Source organism: Xyrauchen texanus, chromosome 50, assembly GCF_025860055.1.
Source record: "Xyrauchen texanus isolate HMW12.3.18 chromosome 50, RBS_HiC_50CHRs, whole genome shotgun sequence".
Classification (NCBI taxonomy): Eukaryota; Metazoa; Chordata; class Actinopteri; order Cypriniformes; family Catostomidae; genus Xyrauchen; species Xyrauchen texanus.
Genome location: NC_068325.1, coordinates 62,190 through 85,500, shown reverse-complemented (window position 1 = coordinate 85,500; position 23,311 = coordinate 62,190). Strand labels below are relative to the sequence as shown.

At 41.3% G+C, this 23,311-nt stretch overlaps 1 protein-coding gene across 1 annotated transcript; it reads left to right on the top strand.

The window, feature by feature from the left end:
• The first annotated feature begins 2,287 nt into the window (after window positions 1-2,287).
• On the top strand, window positions 2,288-21,806 carry LOC127641174 (mannose-1-phosphate guanyltransferase beta). The gene is made up of 10 exons (XM_052123985.1): window positions 2,288-2,662; window positions 3,115-3,322; window positions 5,108-5,188; window positions 5,286-5,334; window positions 5,531-5,673; window positions 5,798-5,956; window positions 15,776-15,854; window positions 16,026-16,153; window positions 18,834-19,016; window positions 19,634-21,806. Exons 2-10 carry the CDS (start codon window positions 3,194-3,196, stop codon window positions 19,763-19,765), a joined length of 1,083 nt encoding a protein of 360 aa, XP_051979945.1. The 5' UTR covers window positions 2,288-2,662; window positions 3,115-3,193; the 3' UTR covers window positions 19,766-21,806.
• The last annotated feature ends 1,505 nt before the right edge of the window (window positions 21,807-23,311 follow it).

The following is a 23,311-nucleotide window of genomic DNA, read 5'->3' as shown; positions in this document are numbered from 1 at the left end:
TCATTTAGCTCAGAATAGGTGGTGAAAACTTTATTGTAGGAGATAGGGGCATTTAAAAGGGTTTTTTAAAGCCCACTTCTCTGATTTGGAATCCTGCCAAATGGCAATAGTTGATCAATCAAACAGCTCAAATGTTGCTTTTTCTGTAGCTACTGTATCTTACTCAGTTTATTTAGAGCAATCATTACGTTTAACTCTGTTGTATTTTTGGAGTTATTTATTCCCCTGCCTCTTTTTTTAAACAGTCTTAGGGATATTGGTGAAAGAGTTTGTTTAGCTGTATTCTTGAATTGATATAACCCTTATATTACAAAGCCTTTACCTATCCCAAATACGTGCTTATCATTACACAGAAAACCTCACTGGGACATCTGCACTAGAGATTATTCTAAACACAACACAAAAGCATGATTTTTTTGGTGTATGTTTTAGGGTTGTTTTGAAGGCTTATCTGTTAGTTATATCGATACACAGTGAAATTTTGTCCACCATCAGCATATGTAGCAACACAAATTAAAGAAAAATATTAGAGAAAACAGTCTGCCTTCCCTCGATTTGTTGCTGTGTGTCCTGTCAGCATCGTGAGTGAGTGGTCTCCTGTCTCCTCGTAGTGACACCTTTAGGATGCTCTCTGTGTCTGTGGAAATATTCTTGCACTGTAGCGTCATCCTTAGAATGAAAAATTGACACTTTTGCAATTTTAAATTATCTCTAGCAATCAGATATCACTTCTGCCCATATTGTCAAATTATTATAACTGCATTCATTTGTCTTGTCCTGCATTCATTGGTGTTGATCAGACATGTTGCTTTAGAGATGTGTCTGTATTTAGACCTTTGATTGTGGTCTATAGCCATATCTGGGTTAAACAGAAGTGTCTCACTTACATTTATGTTTTTGCAACTGTTTACCAAAGTCATAGCTATTATAATTGATCTGAACATATAACTCTGCCCTAAAATGCCACTCAAGTCACACGTAAAAATATCTGAATGTCTTTTTATTCGATAAGATAACATCAAATATGAAACCAAGTGTCATTTATTTTCACGAAAGTTCAAATATAATAACATTCAGACACTTTTAAGAGTGGCTTAAGTGTCTAAATACTTTTTGGGGCTACTGTATGCGATTAATAGCACATCTGATCATTTTAGTAAACTTTGAATGGAATATTTGAGGAAAAATGCCACTTGTGTGATGTGTTCTGTCTATAAATAAGTGTTGTACAGCCATTCTGTTTCAAAACATTATGTATACATGATACATCACTCATAAACACATAGCTATTTTTATTATTTGAAGCTTTCAAGTGTGCTGTAGCTTCTGAAATGGAGAAATGCAGAGATTGTGATGCATGTTAAAGGGATGAATTCATCTTTCGATGTACTTTGTCTTTTATAGATGTGACATCCTGTAGAGAAAGACAGTTATTAGCCATGAAAATTATCCTCTTTATTGTTGCATGGATGGACATTTTTTTAAGAAAAATATAAAATGACATCTTTGATTGTGAGCTATAAATAATTTATTTAACAATCTGTTGTCCTGTTTTATTTGTTTTGTGTGACTGTTTAGATTTTATCAAAAAATAACTAAATGAAAAGAGTAATAGTGCCTACAGATGTTGTAAAAATCAATTAAGAAAAGTTTTATTATTATTATTATTTGACAGATGAAAAATAATTCAAATGGTTTCGGTCTGAAAATGGGTGAAATTATGTTTTTAATGTATGTAGTTAAATAGACTTTATTCAAAATTGTTGTTGTTTTTTGTTTTTTTCAAAATGCTCATAGATCACATCTAAATTAAGACCACAATATTGTCTGGAGAAACAATTTCTTGGAAAGATGCAGAACGATCCAACGTAAACAACAAGCCATTGAAGGAAATGTACAACTATCCATAAACCGTCAAACATCAGAGATGGCGCTACTGGGAATCACCATCTGAAATGACTACAAAAATATACAAAAAAAGATAATTTGTGTGGCTCGAGCTGAATTATGTGTAGAAATTGCGAAGAATAATATTTGTAGCAAACATCGTAATATTCTCATTAGAGGCTCATTTTTTTTAACAAAAACACATATTTGACCTATTTTAATTTACAAATAAAGCTCAGGAAAACAGATTGAGCTGCTGGACTTTTATTTTGAAATTATGTTTTAGGTCTCATTCACTTCCTCGCCACGTTGTTCTGTAATGATTGGTCCGTGACATGCAGTTTAAATAAGGGAAAATACTGCCATCCTTAACTGAGTATATATTAGTTTATCGATATTGATAGGATATGATGTTACAACAGCTGCGCCAATATAATTAAAAAATATATAATACTAGTTATTATATATAAAGTTTTTCATCGAGACTCATTTATACCTTTATTTACGACAAATATCTACAGTGTTCTCCTGACAACATTGGTACAGCCCTCTGATCCATGACGTTACAGTTCTAGCTCTGTAGACCCGCCCACACGTTTTGCTGTACATTGCTGAACTGAGCACCATTCAATTAATTAAACTACATTTACTCTGTCAGACGGAAACTCGATTAAACCGTAAACTAAGTGTATTATTGAGACAGGAAAAAACGCCTTGTTTGGATGTGAATCAAAACACAAGATTCGAATCATTGCAGCTGGCGAATCAATTTTGGGTGAGTTGAATATTATCATCATAGTAACATACAGTACATGTGCTGTAGAGTGTGTTACTGTTGTATATGTGCATAAGTAACAATACAATTGTTTATTATTATGTCTATTTCCACTACACTTTAACATTTCCTTCGTCACTAAATAATCCTCATACTTCCACGACTATTATTGTAAAATGTAGAAAATGGCGATAATAAAGAAAGCGTGTCCAAACATTTGATTTGTAGTGAATATTATGAATATCCTGTAAGTTCAGTCACAGAACTATTTGTAAACGTTGGAGAGGTGAATTACAGGTGTGATATGTGGGTGTGTCCTAATCAATGGGACATGGTGTCAAACCACCCCCTGTGACATTAAGTCTACACTGACTGAATGCCCTTATACAATATCATACGGACTTGAATTGACAAAGCTCACAGTTTTAGATGTCTCTCATTGTTTGTTTCAGGTGCGGTTAGTACATGGTCATACCTGATGATCCTGTGACTGACTGACTGATTGAATACTACGAATAGCTGTTCTACACAATGAAAGCTCTGATTCTTGTTGGTGGTTATGGCACAAGGTTACGACCTCTTACCCTCACCGTACCCAAACCACTGGTTGAGTTCTGCAATAAACCCGTCCTGCTGCATCAAGTGGAGGCTTTAGTCAAGGTAGATTCCTTAAGGAAAGAACTACTGCTGCCGCCATTGATTCCAGTCTGTCTTTGGAGAGCTGGTTCTTCTAAGGGGTCAAGCGCATGCTTAAAAAATACTGACCCATTTGGTCTAGAAATATAAATGCTGATATGGTGGCTTGTGCCAAATTCAATGAACCCACTCGCTCCAAACAAATAATTTTAGTACCATGACAGACAGTATTTTTTATTTATTTTGTACATTTTATTCCATTTTTCTCCCTAATTTGTAATGCCCAATTCCCACTACTTAGTAGGGTGGCGGAGGACAAGTTTCAGTTGCCTCCGCTTCTGAGACTGTCAATCCGCACATTTTATCATGTGGCTCATTGTGCATGACGCCGCGGAGACTCACAGCATGTGGAGGCTCATGCTACTCTCCACTATCTGTGCACAACTTAACACACGCCCCATTGAAAGCGAGAACCACTAATTACGACCACGAGAAGGTTACCCCATGTGACTCTACCCCTCCTTAGTAACCAGGCCAATTTGTTTGCTTAGGAGACCTGGCTGGAGTCACTCAGCACACCCTGGATTCAAACTCTTTGACTCCAGGGGTGATAGTCCGTGTCAATACTCGCTGAGATACCCAGGCCCCTGTGACAGTATTTATCTATTTGTGCAATAATGTTGCTTTTCCAGTAGCAAGCTACAAGTAGCACTGTAGTGGCCCAAAACACTTCATTTCTTACATATTGTGAGTGTATCAATGGAGCTGATGGAGTCATCAAACACACTCACCTATACCGTCCTCCCATTCTCATGTAGTGCTCGGAATGCCGAATCATTTAAGTGAAACGGTTCTTCTGACAAGCTTATTTTAGTTGATTTGTGTAAATGAACTAGTTTACATAAAATATTCATTAATTCACTTGAGTGCTGTGCAGCCCCGTACGAACATACAGCGACTTTAGTTGCTTGAAGTTGCTAGTCTCTGTACTGTGGGCATTTCCTACTACTGTTACTCTACTGACTTCACTCCTATTAGTTGTCCCTGCCAAATGTCGCTCCTTATTTGCATAAAGTTAAACTTTTCTCAACTTTCTGAAGTAGCTGGACATGCACACATCTAGTCGCCAGAGGTCTCTGTTGCTTATTGAAAATGAATGAGATTATGTCGCATTGTCTCTAGAAGTCGCTGCATGTGCGAACAGGGTTTTAAAGGGACATTATCTTAATTTAAGTACAAATTTTGTGTATTGCTGCTGTTTAGTGTATATCACTAAACAGCAGCACTCGTCCCTATCGTCCCTATCACCTGTCATCACTTTTATAAAGCGATATTTCTGTAGATGTTTATTTTTTGTTTATATCTTGCAGTAATACGTTTTTCTTGTGATATTTCTGTGAACAGTATGCTTAAATAAAATCTTTTAATTAACTTTATGATGTGCTTTTTTTTTTGTCTCATACTCATTAACGTTTACAAAATTAAAAAAAAACTTTTGTCAATGAACCTATTCGTCAGTTATTTAGTTGACGAGAGAACACTACTGCCCCCTGCTGACTACAACTCGCAAAAACTTGACAATGGTACTTCAAGCTTGAATTGCTCTGTTAGTTGGAAAATTCCTTATTACGGATTTTATATATGGTCAGGGTGCATGACTTATTGCATACATTTTTTTAATGCGTTTAAATCTACAGCCTAATTTGTAACAGATCTGCCCTGTCATGCTTGATCCGGTAATTGCTGTTTGCATCTATATTTTTATGAATGCATTTATATAATATTGATATGTTGTGTCTTTGTGTTCAGGCTGGAGTTCGTCATGTGATTTTGGCAGTAAGCTACATGTCTGAGTTGCTGGAGCGAGAGATGAGAGCTCAGGAGCTAAGAGTGAGCATTCTATGAGTTGAAATCATTACAAATGCAAATTAACATTTCAGATGGCCAGTCATATGACATATGTGAACGATATTTATGATTTTGACAGCTTGGAATTAAAATCTCCCTTTCACATGAGAAGGAACCACTCGGCACTGGTAGGTGAAGTTTGCTACGTTGCTTTGCTCAGTAATGCATTGGTCACGACCAGAGTCCAAAGTTATTATTTACTAGATTATTTAATAGCCAAACTGGATTTCTACTCTCATTTGTTACTTGGCAAGTGTTTCATTTTGGACCCTGGTCCTTGATAGTCTATCAGCCAGTCTGTAATTCTCTGCTTATGTCATCTAGCTGGTCCTCTAGCTTTGGCCCGTGAGCTGCTGACCGACAGCGAGGAACCTTTCTTTGTCCTCAACAGTGATGTCATCTGTGATTTCCCCTTTGAAGACATGCTAAAGTTCCACCAACAGCATGGCAAAGAGGGCACCATTGTTGTAAGCTCACCTAACACAAAATCCCGAAGCTCAAACATGCACATGAAGTTTCAGAGTCATTCAACTGTCACACTGAATTCTAAACCTGTTAAACTTTGATATAAACATCAGACTAATGTTTCAGGTGACTAAAGTGGAAGAGCCATCTAAATATGGTGTGGTAGTTTATGAAGGGGACACTGGAAGGATACATCGCTTTGTAGAGAAACCGCAAGTTTTTGTGTCCAACAAAATCAATGCGGGGATGTACATCTTCAGTCCTGCCGTGCTCAGAAGAATACAGGTGAGTGATCTCACAACACCATATTACGTTCCAAAAGTGCACTTGGACTATATTTCACCCCAGATTCAATAGGAAAAACCAATATGAATAAGATGTATTAAAGTAATGTAAATTTGGGGGGGGTATTTAGCTTTTGTTTATCGGTCATTTTTATGTCTGGATCAATTATGTTATTCAAAATACATTAAGAATGCAATTTGCACCAAAAAAAATAAAAATACAACTCTTTTACGATGAACAGAATACATTTTTATATTTTAGAGGGAATTTAAAGGTGCCGTAAGTGATTTTGTTTTAATGAAATGACATGCAGAAATCACCTCAATTACCTGTCAGATATAGCTGAAATTGGTGCCATGAAATATCACACCTGTCTTTTTAACAGACCTAGGCTGGGTAAACAGAGGGGGAAAGACATGTACACGGGCTGCGGTCAGATAATTTGTTTAACTAATTAGAAGTACATGCTCGTACAAGTGCCGGTATGGTGTCCTGCTCCCGCGAAACATCTCGGATTGGATGGTAAATGCTTAGGGAGACCCTCCATGTTACAACACCATGGTCAAAAATGTCATCTGGTGTAACCGTTCAGAGACCGTAAAAAAATAAAAAGTCTCAATTCATGAAAAAAGCAATGCTTTCACAGGGTTTCCGCAGGGCATTAAAAGTCATTAAATGGATTTTGCGAAAATTAAGGCCTTAAATAGCATTAAAAAGCATTAAATGTTATTCCTACAGGCATTCAAAATGTTAGATAGTTTTGAAAAAATTATATTACCAATTTATTTTGAATATAGCCTTCACAATTAATAACTTTGATTTGTTGTCGCAAAATATGTACATTGGTGTGATTAAACACGCGGATCAATTTTGGTAATTGCCTCTGGCCGGTGCAAAATTGACGTAACGCCGGATGTTTGGATAGCGGCGGGCTGGGACCTGGAGGAGTTGGAACACAGAACGTAAATTTAGTAAAGTTGCAAAGAAATGGGTAAGTGCAAATTCCAGCAAAAGTGGATAGAAGACAAAGAATTTAGGACATGGTTGCTTACATGGTTGGTTGTCAACATGGAGCCGTTAAATCTCATATGCAGTCCGATGGCCAAAATTCGGCTGTAAAAGGCAGACAGCAATTAACTATCTCAAGTTACTTCGCCGTGACCGACAAAGTAACATCTTCAGCAACTACTACTTCTACCACCACAACTGCTGCTGTAGTGACCACCGCTTCCTGCAGAGCCACTACCGAAGGAAAATCGATCGACCTTTGAGCAACGTTTGGTTCGAATGCGACGCTGCAGGCAGAGGTGCAGGCAGACATTTCAGACACCAGAGCGTGCAGCACCACTCATACGCATCAAATGAAGGTGTTTCTGAGTTGTTCCAGGGAATGTTTCCTGATTCGCAAATAGCCAAATCTTTCACCTGTGGAAAGGACAAAACCAGCATTTTAAAATGTGGACTTGCCCCTTACTTCAAAATAAACTGATTTCTGCGATTAACAATGCAGGACAATTGTGAACTACTGGCTTCTGTAGCCTCAGTCAGGACCATATACAGGATCTATCTTGATGAAGAGAGGAGCAAGAGAGAGGGTGCCATGCGTGGACTTAAGAGAAAAGCTTTGGAAGATGAGCTGGAAGAACTGAAAAAGAAAAGGGAGGTGTTGATGGAGATGTGCGCCAGCCTTCAGAATGATGTTGATCAACTAGCTGAGTAGGCCAAAAACAAATCTAACACACTCATGGCTCAAATGATTACAAAATCTAATACTATGAGGAGATACAAGGACAAATGCAATGAATTGAAAAATTTTGAGTCAGAGTTGGAACTAAAAGTGAGCAAACTAAGCCACATGGATTAATTCTCTTATTTACATTAATTTCCAGCCTTAAAAAGTTTTTCCTTCTGTCACGAACCCCGCTCCTCTGCCCCATCCCCGCTTCCTCAAGCACACACATGCTCCCCTTCGTCCAGCTCACGCGCACTCCGCGAGCGTACTCGCTCGCTTCCCGCTCCCTCGCTCCGCCCCCTCGAGCTTCTACGCTCGTTTTGCTCGCTCGAGCTTGCACGCTCGTTTTACCCCTACGAGCTTGCATGCTCGTACACTACCTCCCCCCCTCGGGGTCACATGCCCACTTCTATCGCCAGAACATTATGTACACCTGCACTCGCGTCATCTACACTCCTGTTCATTGTATACACCTGCACTCGTCCCTATCACCTGTCATTGTTTACACCTGCACTCGTCTCTATAAATATCACAGCACACTCGTCTCCCGCTGGTTGGTTATTGTATTTAGTTTCCCGTGTATTTGCCCCCCGCTAGTCTCGTCTAGTTTTGAACTCCTCTTGTCTTCCTCTTAGCTTGCCAGCTCCCCTTGTTCCCCTGTCTTTTGCTCCCACTAGTCTCGTCATTCTTATTCTGATTACCCCGGCTTTGACCCCTTGCTTTCCTTGACCACTCTATTTGTAGATTTGCCCTTTTGTTATATCCTGATTCCCCGGCTCTCGACCCTACGCTTACCTCGACCATTCTCTTCACTGGATTTGCCCTTTTTTTGTACTTTGCACGCTTTGTGTTTAATAAAGCTGTTTTGTATTCGACATTGTGACTGTCTCTTCTTGTGCGGGTTACAGAATAACCAACCGTTACCGAAGACAGTCACAATGTCCTGCGCTGACGATGTACGCAGCTCACTAGAGCGGATTGTCGCGGCGCGTTCTGTGCGCGGATTTACCGTTGGGAGTCATGATCGCGCGCTCACAGCCCAGGGGACAGCAGGTACGTGCGATTTTTGATTTTTGTCACCCTGTTCTACCTGTGTCTGTCCCTGAGCCCGTTTATGCTCCCAACGCATTTCTGAGCGCCGTGAGCCTTCAACCCCCTGAGAGGTTTGACGGCTCTTCGGGCGCTTGCCAAGAGTTGGTTATGCAGGTCAGCGGTTATAGAACGAATAGCCGTGCCCTTAACATGGACCCAGCGGCCCAACTCTTGGTTTTGCGTCAGGGGAGTCAACCCTTGGAGGCTTATGTGACTGACTTTTGTGCCCTGGCTAACCAGGTGAATTTTGATGAGGTGGCTCTAAAAGACATTTTTCAATATGGACTGAATGAGCCAAACTCATCATTCATGCCCGGTGGTCGCTGCTCTCTCAACCTGGCTCAGTTTATTGACCTTGCCCTACTGTACGCTGGTTCCTCGTTTACTGTGGGGGAGGCAGACACTGAACCAGCGCTCCACACCACGGCCCCCGTCTCGAAGCCTACCACGGCCCCCGTCTCGAAGCCTACCACGGCCCCCGTCTCGAAGCCTGACACGGCCCTAGTCCCGAAGCCTGACACGGCCCCAGTCCCGAGGCCTGTCACGGCCCCAGTCCCGAAGCCCATCACGGCCCCAGCCTCGAAGCCCGGCACGGGCAACGAGCCAGCGCCCATGCCCGCCACGGCCCACGAGCCAGCGCCCATGCCCGCCACGGCCAACGAGCCAGCGGCCATGCCCGCCACGGCCAACGAGCCAGCGCCCATGTCCGCCACGGTCAGCGAGCCAGCGCCCATGTCCGCCACGGTCAGCGAGCCAGCGCCTGTAGCCTCGACCGCCCCAGAGCCAGCACCTGTAGCCTCGACTGTCCCCATGGCCACATCCCCTGTTGGCCGAAGACGTCAGAGAAGGAAGAGGGCCCCTTCTCCCCAGTCTCGTCTTGTACTCAAGACCGCAGAGGTTCCCTCAGTTTTCCACGGCTCTGCCGGGCTCTGATCCGCCCTCAGAATCTACCACGTTTCTGCCGGGCTCTGCTCCGCCCTCAGAGTCTTCCACGGCTCTACCGGGCTCTGCTCCTCCCTCAGAGTCTTCCACGGCTCTACCGGGCTCTGCTCCGCCCTCAGAGTCTTCCACGGCTCTGCCAGCCTCTGCTCGCCCCTCAGAGCCCTCGCGGCCTCCGCCTCACGAGCCTCCCAAGGCTCCTCCTCCCAAGCCTCCCAGAGCTCTACCTCCCAAGCCCCCCAGGGTTCTGCCTTTCAAGTCCCTCGAGCCTCTCAAGCCTCCCAGGGCTTCTCCTCTCGAGTCTTTCAGGGCTCCCCCTCCTTCCAAGCCTCTCAGGGCTTCTCCTCTCGAGTCTTTCAGGGCTCCACCCCTCAAGCCTCTCAGGGCTTCCCCTCTCGAGTCTTTCAGGGCTCCTCCTCCCCTCGAGCCTCTCAGGGCTCCGCCCCTCGAGTCTTTTATGGCTCCACCTCTCAAACCTCTCACGGCTTCGTCTCTCGAGTCTCTCAGGGCTCCTCCTCCTCTCGAGCCTCTCAGGGCTCTGCCCCCCAAGCCTCTCGAGCCTTCCAGGACTCTGCCATTAGAGCCTCCTACGGCTCCGCCTCTCGGGCCTCCTACGGCTCCCCCTCCAGAGCCTCCCACGGCTCCACCTCCCGAGCCTCTCACGGCTCTGCTCCCAAAGACTACAGAGCCTGCCAGGTCGTCGCCTCGGGGACCTCCCACGGCGCCACCTCCCTTGGCTCCACCTCCAGAGCCTTCCAGGCCTACCTCGCTAGAGCCTCCCACGGCGCCACCGTCATTGGCGCCACCTCCTGAGCCTTCCAGGCCTTCGCCCCTAAAGCCTCCTTCGGCTCCACCTCCAGAGCCTTCCAGACCTCCACCTCCTGAGCCTTCCAGGCCTTCGCCCCTAAAGCCTTCTTCGGCTCCACCTCCAGAGCCTTCCAGGCCTCCGCCTCTAGAGCCTCCCACGGCGCCACCGTCATTGGCTCCATCTCCAGAGCCTTTCAGGCCTTCGCCCCTAAAGCCTCCTTCGGCTCCACCTCCAGAGCCTTCCAGAGCCGCCTACAGTGCTGCCTCTGACGGCACTGCCTTTCACGGCTCAGCCCGGACTTCCTGACCCCCTCCCTGTCCTGTGGCCTCTTCCCTGGCCTCCGGACCCTATTCCTGTCCGGTGGTCACCTTCCAGACCCCCGGACCCAGTCCCTGTCCTCCAGTCGCCTTCCAGACCCCCTGACCCAGTCTCTGCCCTTTGTATGCCCCCTAGATCTCCCAACCACCCGCCTGTCCGCTATGTTCCCCCTGACCTTGCCTTGAAACTGCCCATTGACCCCATGGACTGTCTCATTTCCCTCTGTGCCCCTAGGACTGCCCTCAATTTTGTTTATGTGTTTTGTGGGTTGTCTGTTCAGGGTTTTTTGTTTGTTGGGATCGTCCAGCACCACTTCCCAGAGGTCGCGCACCTCGCAACCGAGCACGGCCGTCAGGAGCCGTCCGTTTTAGAGGGGGGAGTACTGTCACGAACCCCGCTCCTCTGCCCCATCCCCACTTCCTCAAGCACGCACACGCGCTCCCTTTCGTCCAGCTCACGCGCACACTCGGCTTCACCGAGCACACACACGCACTCCGCGAGCGTACTCGCTCGCTTCCCGCTCCCTCGCTCCGCCCCCTCGAGCTTCTACGCTCGTTTTGCTCGCTCGAGCTTGCACGCTCGTTTTACCCCTACGGAGCTCGCTATGCTCGTACACTATCTCCCCCCCTCGGGCTCACATGCCCACTTCTATCGCCAGAACATTATGTACACCTGCACTCGCGTCATCTACACTCCTGTTCATTGTATACACCTGCACTCGTCCCTATCACCTGTCATTGTTTACACCTGCACTTGTCTCTATAAATATCACAGCACACTCGTCTCCCGCTGGTTGGTTATTGTATTTAGTTTCCCGTGTCTTTGCCCCCCGCTAGTCTCGTCTAGTTTTGAACTCCTCTTGTCTTCCCCTTAGCTTGCCAGCTCCCCTTGTTCCCCTGTCTTTTGCTCCCACTAGTCTCGTCATTCTTATTCTGGTTACCCCGGCTTTGACCCCTTGCTTTCCTTGACCACTCTATTTGTAGATTTGCCCTTTTGTTATATCCTGATTCCCCGGCTCTCGACCCTACGCTTACCTCGACCATTCTCTTCACTGGATTTGCCCTTTTTTTGTACTTTGTACGCATTGTGTTTAATAAAGCTGTTTTGTATTTGACATTGTGACTGTCTCTTCTTGTGCGGGTTACACCTTCACTGTCCAGACTGATAGAATTTGTGGTTATAGTTGAAGGAGGTTACGTGTATTCGATGGCGGTACAATTTACACAAACAGAAACATAACGGCTTTTTTTCCAGTCATGGACTGATTTTTCAGTATGCCTATAGCATTCAATATCTAGTTGATTGGTACTATGTTAAATTAAATTTAACATATCTGCAAATACATTTTTATATTTTAAGCTGTCTCCTGAGCCATTTCTAATTCAGTTCAGAGTGATACAGTTTATTTATATTATGTAGATTGTCTCAAATATCCAAGATTATAATTATTGCATCATTGTCAGATTGATGGTTACAATTGGAACATGGGCTTTTTAAAAATGTATCGTTTGTATATGTATATGTGTGTGTATATGTGTATATGTACACTCACCTAAAGGATTATTAGGAACACCTGTTCAATTTCTCATTAATGCAATTATCTAATCAACCAATCACATGGCAGTTGCTTCAATGCATTTAGGGGTGTGGTCCTGGTCAAGACAATCTCCTGAACTCCAAACTGAATGTCAGAATGGGAAAGAAAGGTGATTTAAGCTATTTTGAGTGTGGCATGGTTGTTGGTGCCAGACGGGCCGGTCTGAGTATTTCACAATCTGTTACTGGGATTTTCACACACAACCATTTCTAGGGTTTACAAAGAATGGTGTGAAAAGGGAAAAACATCCAGTATACGGCAGTCCTGTGGGCGAAAATGCCTTGTTGATGCTAGAGGTCAGAGGAGAATGGGCCGACTGATTCAAGCTGATAGAAGAGCAACTTTGCCTGAAATAACCACTCGTTACAACCGAGGTATGCAGCAAAGCATTTGTGAAGCCACAACACGCACAACCTTGAGGCGGATGGGCTACAACAGCAGAAGACCCCACCGGGTACCACTCATCTCCACTACAAATAGGAAAAAGAGGCTACAATTTGCAAGAGCTCACCAAAATTGGACAGTTGAAGACTGGAAAAATGTTGCCTGGTCTGATGAGTCTCGATTTCTGTTGAGACATTCAGATGGTAGAGTCAGAATTTGGCGTAAACAGAATGAGAACATGGATCCATCATGCCTTGTTACCACTGTGCAGGCTGGTGGTGGTGGTGGTGTAATGGTGTGGGGGATGTTTTCTTGGCACACTTTAGGCACCTTAGTGCCAATTGGGCATCGTTTGAATGCCACAGCCTACCTGAGCATTGTTTCTGACCATGTTCATCCCTTTATGGCCACCATGTACCCATCCTCTGATGGCTACTTCCAGCAGGATAATGCACTATGTCACAAAGCTCGAATCATTTCAAATTGGTTTCTTGAACACGACAATGAGTTCACTGTACTAAAATGGCCCCCACAGTCACCAGATCTCAACCCAATAGAGCATCTTTGGGATGTGGTGGAACGGGAGCTTCGTGCCCTGGATGTGCATCCCACAAATCTCCATCAACTGCAAGATGCTATCCTATCATTATGGGCCAACATTTCTAAGAATGCTTTCAGCACCTTGTTGAATCAATGCCACTTAGAATTAAGGCAGTTCTGAAGGTGAAAGGGGGTCAAACACAGTATTAGTATGGTGTTCCTAATAATCCTTTAGGTGAGTGTATATATTTGTGCTATTTCTAGCTCTTTTACATGCACATGTAACCAGCCATGATTTTTTTCTTCTCTTTAGTAAGACCTTTGATATTACGTTAAAGATATACTGCAAAAATCTTAATTATAAAAAGAAAATTGTTTTCCTATTAAAAATCATTGATGAGGTTAAAACAAGATATTTTTAATATAAGTGTATTATGTCTTCCTGTACTGGCAGATGTTTATTTCATTGTTAATTTATAGTCAAAACAAGTGAAAAAAATCTGCCAGTGCTGTAGTAGTAATCCAAAGTTTTCCGATTACGTTACTGACCTTTAGTATTCTATTACTAGGAATACTTTACAAATTACATTTTGTAATCTGTAGTGGAATACATTTTAAAAGTAACCCTCCCAACCCTGTGTGCTGAGAGAACTTTTTAATATTCTTGACTTATGTTATATTTTTTTAATTAATGAGTTAAGTACTGGACATCATACTGTATATTCAAGGTGTAAGGAAAGTGTTTTAATACCTTTCATCTGATGGTTACACTACATTACATTACAAGTCATTCAATATTTAAAAAAGAAAATTCTATAAATATTTAAAAAAAATCAGTGAAACCAATATGGACACAGAAATTACATTTCTACAAAATGTTTTTTTTAAGATTTCCCTCGGGTCAACCTATTTGTCAATGACCCTTACGCAAAATACAGAAAATGTGACCTGGACATATTTTCATGAGATTTACGCAAGAAAAATCATATTTGTTCAATATCACATGAGCAAGAATGCTAGATGATAAACGTTTTCAAAACAAGTAAATAATATTGATTTTTACTACATTTAGTTCTGGTGCTTGAATCTGATTGGACGATAGGTGTTCTAACAGTGCTGATATACAGTCTAACATGTTTCATTGGTTGAATCACTTTACTTCTCTGTTCATAGTTGTCCAAATTTCCAATTTTCGATTCATCATTCATTTTTATTTCATTCACTGTTTCTTTCAATGACCATTATTGGAGATTGCATATTAACTTCAGTATGTGGCAACAAATAATATGCAAAGCATTCAATCATGGACTCAACTGATTCATAAAAAAATTGAATGAGAATTATTTTTGCGCTTTAAAAGATGCATTTAAAAACACTGATTCGTGTGTGAACAAAACAACACTAGAGCAGTGCAGAGAGCGTTATGCTTGATGTCTTGGCATCTTTTGGACTCAATCAATATTTTCTCTGGCAGAGAAGAAATGCAACAACTTACTGGCCTATTTTTGTCTGAAATGTAAGTTATTTAATATTATAATTTTTTTGTTTGTTCAACTGCCGTCTAAAAGCGATTTGATCTTGTGCTGCAACAGCACACTTGCTCATAGGATAGTACTTTAATTTCGGACAAAAATTGGCTAGTTTGTGACGTTCATAAACAATCAGTGTTTCTGAACAAACCTTTTTAGTGAACAAATTCTCATTCACTTCCATTGTTTAAGTGATGAGTGAATTTTGAACGAGTCAATGACCCAAACATTCGATGACTCACCTACCTGTTGGAGTAAAGATGTAACATACAAAATTGGGTACTGAACAAATCAATGAACTACATCGAAATAAACAATCCTATCACCTATCACTTATCTTAATTACCTATCACTATTTGGAAAGTTGTGAACACCAATAAATGGAGTGATACAAACAGTAAAGTGTCCCAGTACTGTTATGCTAGATATATACGCTCTTGGAAAGCCACATGGACAATCTGATTCTGTCACAATTCACTGTTGTCTGACCTGTGTTTCCCTGTCATCTGTTCCCAGACAACACTTCCCATAATTCCCTGCTCTCATCTCTGCCAGCTGTCCTTCATTGTCCTCACCTGTGTTTCATTTAGTCATTATCCTTTGTGTATTTAAGTCCTGTTGTCAGTTGTTGTACCTGAATGTGTTTTGACCTACCATGTTTTGCCCGTGCCCTTCTTGGATGTTTTCTCCTGTTTATGTTTTTGTTTCCCCATTGTGGATGTTTTATTTGTTCCTGTGTTTACCCGTTATTTTGTACTGTTTTGTCCAGCTCCTGAACTTCTTTCCTATTCGTTACAGATTCAAAGACAGGAACTAATTGTTGTTTATTATTTAATATTATAAGTTTCTGAATCAACATTTTCCTGTATTTTGTTGTCAGTTGCGACCCACCTCCATAGAGAAGGAGATCTTTCCTGTGATGGCAGAGGAGGGAGACCTGTACGCCATGGAGCTGCAAGGTGCAAAACACACACATCCTCACTTTACCATACAATTGCAAATTTTGCCATCTTTTGAAATGTGTAGTTTCACTTTATTTACCAAAATGCATTCATGAATTTTATCTGTAGATCAAATACTAAATCAGATTCACTGTATGTGTGATTTGATTGAGTGGTTTGTATGTTCAGGGTTCTGGATGGACATTGGTCAGCCGAAAGACTTCCTGACTGGCATGTGCATGTATCTGCAGTCTGTACGGCAACAGGCACCTGAGAGACTCCGCACCGGACCAGGTTTCCTTGGAAATGTCATTGTGGTGCGAATGTCCTGTAATCTTACATTTAATATTCATTACTTGAATTTGTCAATTTGATTGGGATACCCTGTGTAGTTTAGTTCAAATAACTTGTCCACCAGGTGGCAGAACAAAATCATCTCTCTGCTCACAGAGATGAGAGTTAGTGAATTGTGTTGCATAATATACAGCTTTGTCAGGCTTATCATTTCATTTAACCTCTTCACTTTTCATTTTGTAAAAAGAACATTATGTTCCCACTAGACATGTAAAGATACAAAAATGTCTTGGTACAATACGATATGATGCATAGCCTCACAATACGATACAATACAGTATGAGCACCCACAAATGTTTCGCTCAGACTTATTCAAGAATTGGACATAAATGTCTTTTAAAATCATAAATGCCACAAAATTGTCTGACATTGGCAACAAAAAGCAGAGCTCTAACTTATACAACAGCACTGCATTTATTTTGTTTGTTTGTTGAGAAAAACTAATATGAACTTGTATTTTTATTGAGAAAATACGATTGTCTACACTCTAGTCATTTATATTTGCATAGCACTTTTCACAATACACATAGTTTCAAAGCATCTTTATAGAAAATCATGCCTTGTTGTTTTGAAAGACACCTGTGAACAAGCTGAAGTGACTAACAAGAAAAAAACTCCTTTCAATGTTAATTACTAGTGAAATAAAAACAGAGAATAACCTGACCTCTGGTTTTATGATATATTGTCAGGGTTGGCAGGGTTACTTTTGAAATGTATTCCACTACATATTACAGAATACATGCTGTAAAATGTAATTTGTAATGTATTCTGTTAGATTACTCAAGGTCAGTAACATATTCTAAATACTTTGGATTACTTCTTCAGCACTGGTAGATTTTTTCACATATTTTGTACTATAAAAACTCTGCCAGTACAGTAAGACAAAATGCACACGTTAAAAATAAGATTTTTTTACCTAATATATTACTAAGAAATTATGATCCAACATGAATTTTCTTGATAAAATAATATGATCGTGTCTGGTAGCATGTGCATGTAAGATGGTTAGAAATAACATTTTAGCTTAGCATAAAGCTGACAATTAACACAAGGTTTATTTCTATTTCTTCTGCTCCAAACTTACTTATAACTTTCTTCTCTGTCTGCTCGTATGAATGTAACACATCATAAGAAAGTGTTTCACCGGTGTTCAAATGCACTTTGGATCACATAATTTATATGTATAAATGTTTTCCATCTGAAAGGACTACACTGCAAAAAATGATTTTCTTGACAAGTATTTTTGTCTTGTATTCCTGTCAAATTATCTAAACTTTCTTAAAACACGATTTATTTACTTGTCAAGCAAAATGGGATAAGATATTAAGTCTTGTTTTAAGATAAATCTGACTAAATTTAGTGAACTTTAGACTCAAAACAAGAAAAAAAATCTGCCAATGTGGTAAGCAAAATAAACTTAATTTAAAAGGAAAACAAGTTTATTTTGCTTATCCCATTGGCAGATTTTTTTTCTTGTTTTGAGTCTAAAGTTCACTAAATTTAGTCAGATTTATCTTAAAACAAGACATAATATCTTATCCCATTTTGCTTGACAAGTAAATAAATCGTGTTTTAAGAAAGTTTAGATAATTTGACAGGAATACAAGACAAAAATACTTGTCTAGAAAATCATTTTTTGCAGTGTAAATATTAAATGAAACAAATGACAATAAAATGCAAAGTAATCTCTTCAGTAATCAAAATACTTTTTTAATGTAACTGTATTCTAATTACCTATTATTTAAATTGTAAATGTAGTGGAATATAGTTATTTATATTTAGTATTTTAAATATGTATTCCTGTTACATGTATTTCGTTACTCCCCAACCCTGTATACTGTATGTACATAATCCAATATTATTTAGTGGCAAAAATCGATCGGCAAATTTTTTGCCCTTTTCCCCATTTCATTTTGCATGTAAACTTTACCGCCATTATTACCAACTTATAACATTTGCGCAAATGTTGTTCTCAAAGCTGTTTACATTTTGAAAGTCAAGAGCTGATAATTATAAGTCTCGTGCAATCGCGGGTTTATTACGTTGGCGGTTATTTGAATAAGCTGTTTTTTGATAGTTATGACTCTTAAATTTCTTTATGTAAGCAAAATGGAGATTATAACTGAAATATAAAGTCTTAAAAATTAGGGGCTTGTCACTCCTAATTTTAGGACTCGTAAAATTTTCATCTAAGAGTGATTCATCAAGCATTTTAACACTAAAAGAAGCCCCTAAACCCACGATAGCTAAGAACATCTAAATCCTTAAGAAATCCATCCATCCTTTATATATCCTTATCTGTCTTAGCTGAAAAATTGTTGTTCCCTGTCTACCAATCACTGAGGGCGATTTAAAAGAGCACGCATATAAAACGTGACGTCATCCATAGCAACGAGGTCAACTCCGCCTTACTTTTATCTTAAGATTTCCTTTGCCAAGAGCAAGTTTTACTGTTTTGTGAATAGGTATAAAACAAAATCTCCAAGCTAGGAACTCTTTGGAGAACTCCTAGTGGTAAGATAAAAATCTTTGTGAATACAGTTTCAGGTCCACAACTATTCGTGTTATAATGTGTATATAAGTACATTGTATGCAGAATATTATATGTGTTATAAAATAATGTTCTAATCTTTACCCTCCCAGGACCCTACCGCAGTGATTGGGGAGAACTGTACCATTGGGCCGAATGTGACAATCGGTGCCGGGGTCATTCTTGAGGATGGGGTGAGAATAAAGCGCTGTACTGTCCTAAAGGGGGCGCATATCCACTCTCATTCTTGGCTGGAATCGTGTATTGTGGGTTGGAGCTCATCAGTGGGCCAGTGGGTGAGTTTTACACTTCCACAAATAGAGCGCAATAGTGAGCGCACACTTTTACAGTGGCTTTAGATTCGGAAGCATTTTTCCCACAAATTTTTTCCATGAGGATTTTAAATCATTCTTAAATAAAGAGTTCTATGCTGAGTGATTAGAAATATAAAATACAATATACAGTAGCACTTTAGCCACACTTAAAATCTCTGAATGACTTTGCATTCGGCTTTGTCAACCCGACTTCGGATAAGTGGTTGAAGATGGATGGATGGATAGATAGATGGATGGTCTTTGCATTATGTAACTAAATATGAAAGTAAATGACATCTAGCACAAGTATACATTTCAAGCTAAATGTTTTACAGAAAGCAGTCAAAAATTAGTTTTTGATAATTTTTTACTAGTGAAAGATAAAAATAAAATAAATGCTACTGATCAGTATTTACAGAGTAATCCATTATTTTGTTGAGTGGGGTAAAAATCACTATTTCGCCTATAATTTTGGAGCAAAACCACAAGTAAAACCTATAACCTTTGAAAAGGGCTTTTCTTTCTAGAAGTAAACCTTGTTTAAAAAAATTATTAAATTTTGTTGTGGTTGTATGATGTTTTGTAATGTTGTATGTCAGGTGCGGATGGAGAACGTGTCAGTTCTGGGTGAAGATGTGATAGTCAATGATGAACTCTACATTAATGGTGCCAATGTTCTGCCTCACAAGTCCATCACAGACTCTGTTCCAGAACCTCGAATCATCATGTGATATGGCCTCACAAACCCTTCACCAATTGCCCCAGTGTGTGTTTGAGTTGAACGCTCAGTGACAAAGAAAATCAGCTGCTTATAGCCTGATGGGAATTAAATGGGTGGAGTATTTGAAGTTACTGATTTTGGTGTTTAAGCTGATGTTGCAAGCACTGTAGGTGTTCTTCGGGTGAAGATCACCCTATTTTGACCTATAAAGTGCCATTCCTCCCCTCTACATTGTGGGAAATGTGTTCTATTACTGATAATGACATAAGATTGCACAAGACAAATGTTTTTCCCATAGTATATGTCTTTTTGTTTGTTTTGTTCAGGTTTAACTGGCTTCATGTCCATTTTGTTTATGTGGAGGCACCACTAGACTGTGCACTTATGTTTTTTTCTGCTCTCTTTCTGTATGCCCCCCTTTTAGAAACAGTGAAGTGTAATGCTTTTAGAATGAAAACGTAAACACAGTTCACCCAAATATAAAAGTTCTGTCATTATTTATCACTTATATTCTGTCTGTTCCTTATGCAGTCGCTATTGAACGGACTCAGAGGTTGTATGGACTATTTGATCATACTTTTATGGTGCATTTTTGAGCGTGACAGCCCCAAACCTCGTTTACTTCCATTATATGGAAAAGAGCGGCCAAGATATTCTCTAAAAATTAAATTGAGTTCATATTGGTTTGGAATGACTGAAGGTGCGTACACACTGCCAGCGACTTTGTCGCTGCAGGTCGCCAGTGGCTGGCGGTGAAGTCGCTAGTGGGTGTTCCCACTACTGGTTGCCTAGTAACGTTTATAAATGACATTCACGGATGTCATTCCATTGCTGTTGACAGCGAATCTCTTTTCTTGCCACTAAAAACAAACATTTTGGAGGGAAAAGACTAAATATAAATGGAATCAGTACATAAAATGCTTTATATCAAAGATGAATGAGAAACCAGGCGTGCTGTTTGCCAGAGCGGCTGTTTATCTGCGGCGAAAATGCAAATGCCGGTCTGTCTGGGTCCATAAAATCCCCGCGATCTCAGATACACCTTTCCACGCAGTATTTTTCTTAAATGTCCTTGTACGTGGGAAGAGACATATCATAGAGCACTGGAAAATTTCTAACAGCAAGAATTAGCCTTTCATCCATCTTTCCGTTACTGCAGGAGCTGAGAGAGAGAGAGAGAAGGATCACGTGAGCTCTCCCGTCGTCTCTCCTATTGGCTGTCGCGCCAAAGTTGAACTTTTCTCAACTTTGTTGCGTCGCTGGACACGCCCACATCTAGCGCCAACGGTCGCGATTTCGCTGGCAGTGTGTACGCACCTTAAGGATGCGTAAATGATGACAGAATTTTCATTGTAGAATATGTGTATGTCTTATGTATCGTACCCATGATGCAACAGTAGATTAAACCATGTACACACTACACCTCAAAGAGTAACTCAAACTTGTAGTATGTACTATATTTTGAAAATAATTTGTATTCATCTAAAATGGTCATACATGAATATGGGGGCTACAGGCACTGACTCACTGACATCGGAGGCTACAGGCGCTGGCTCACTGACATCGGAGGCTACAGGCGCTGGCTCACTGACATCGGAGGCTACAGGCATTGGCTGGTTGGCCGTGGTAGGCGGAGGCTGGAGAGCAGAGGTCTTTCTTCTCCTCCTCCTCCGGGCGGATGAAGTTGGCAGCGCTGGTTCGTTGACTAAGGCAGGCATGAAGGGACGAACCACGGGCGAATGGAGAGTTACCACTGTGGGGGGAGCTACGGGGTCCTCCTCGACGACGTCCACAGTGAACGACGAACCGCAGGCTAACAGGGTCTCCTCCACGAATTCGCGGAGCGTCCAGCCGCACGTCACCGGTGGCAACCGCTCCTTGAGTGCACCGTTCAGGTTGGCCCGGAAAAAACCCACCAGGAGGGAGTCTGGGAAGTCCGTGACCCTCGCCAGCTTGAGGAAATCACGGATGTGGTGCTCCACCAGACGGCTTCCCTGCATCAAGCTGAGCAGACTGCAGTTGGCTTGTGAAACCGCTAGATCCATGGTTGGTCGTTCGTTCTGTTACGAATGAGGCAGCGAGGAGAGAGGATCTAAATGCAGGCTTCTTTATTATTAACAAAATACAAAACAAACACAAAGGAAAAACCCTCGATGGGAAAACAAACATAAACTAAGAACTCAGGCAGGGAAACACAGATCAGGCTTGACAACATTCAACGAAAGACAAGGAGTGAACAAAAAGCAGGGCTTAAATAACCATGGAGTGATGACTGAATTCAGGTGAGAACAATGAACAAAATGGCAGTGGTGATGGCAGGTGGATTCTGGGAAGTGTAGTACATTTAACAATGACAAGTGAAACCCAGGGCAGACAACAAGGGAATCGTGACAATTCCATAAACAGCAAAATACCTCTAATTTTGTATTGTTCCACTTGCGCTCCATTTTCCAAGCTGCTCTATTGAGAGCATGAGTGTGATCATTGTACCATGGTGCAAGGCTTTTTTCTTTAATTTTCTTTAATCGAAGGGGGTCGACATTATCAAGAGTGCTATAGATTACGTATTTATATTTTCTGTTATTTCATCAAGTTCTTCTAGGCTTTGGGGTTTGAGATATATCTGGAAGATTATTAGTGGTCGAAAGAATAGTTCTACCTGAACGATAGCATGTAGATTGAGTAACATTAGCTGATCGCAGCATACAAGAGATGAGGCAATGATCTGGAGATGTCATCGCTCTGCAGCAGAATTTCTATATTATCAACATCAACTCCATGTGACAGGACCAAAACATCACCATAATCATATGCTAGTGTCACGAACGCCGAGTTAGGTGCCTCCTCAACCGGCCATTGGAGATCTGAGTCACCCGAGTACTGAGGTTACACCACAATTCCCATAGACCCACACACCCGGACTAATTATCCCACAGTTGTTCCCCATTACTGACTCACTATTTAACCCTGCTCGTGGCTTCGCTCATTGCGAAGTCTTGTCTGCCCCGGCTACATCTCTGAGCGTTATTTACCATATATCCGAGTTACTGTGTACCAACCTTGCCTTGTTCCCTCAACCACGTTTGTTTGCTACCTGCCTTGATTACTCTCTTGCCTGGATTCTAACTATCACTGTTTGCTGCCTGCCCCGACCTTCTGCCTGCTCTGACCTTGACTCTGCCTGCCTATGTTTACCCTGTCTGCCTGTTTCTCGACCATAGCCTGTACGACCTGTTAACACTTAATTAAACTGCTTATGGATCCCAACTTACCTGAGTCTTCATTACAGCTAGATTTAATTATGAAACAGTAAAAAGGTTTATACATTTTTACATTGTTATTATTAACAATAATCAACATTACCCAAAATCGAACCTTTTTATGCTGCTTGTTTAAACCTATTTTGCAGCCTTGAAGATTTATGACAAGAACACGTGAAATGTTCCGTTTACAATAATTCTGACAGTCAAACTAAAAATAAATGGCATAATGACTAAACATCAATAGGGATGTGCACTCTCCAAGTGAGAATGACAGTCATCCTGTGTTTGTAATG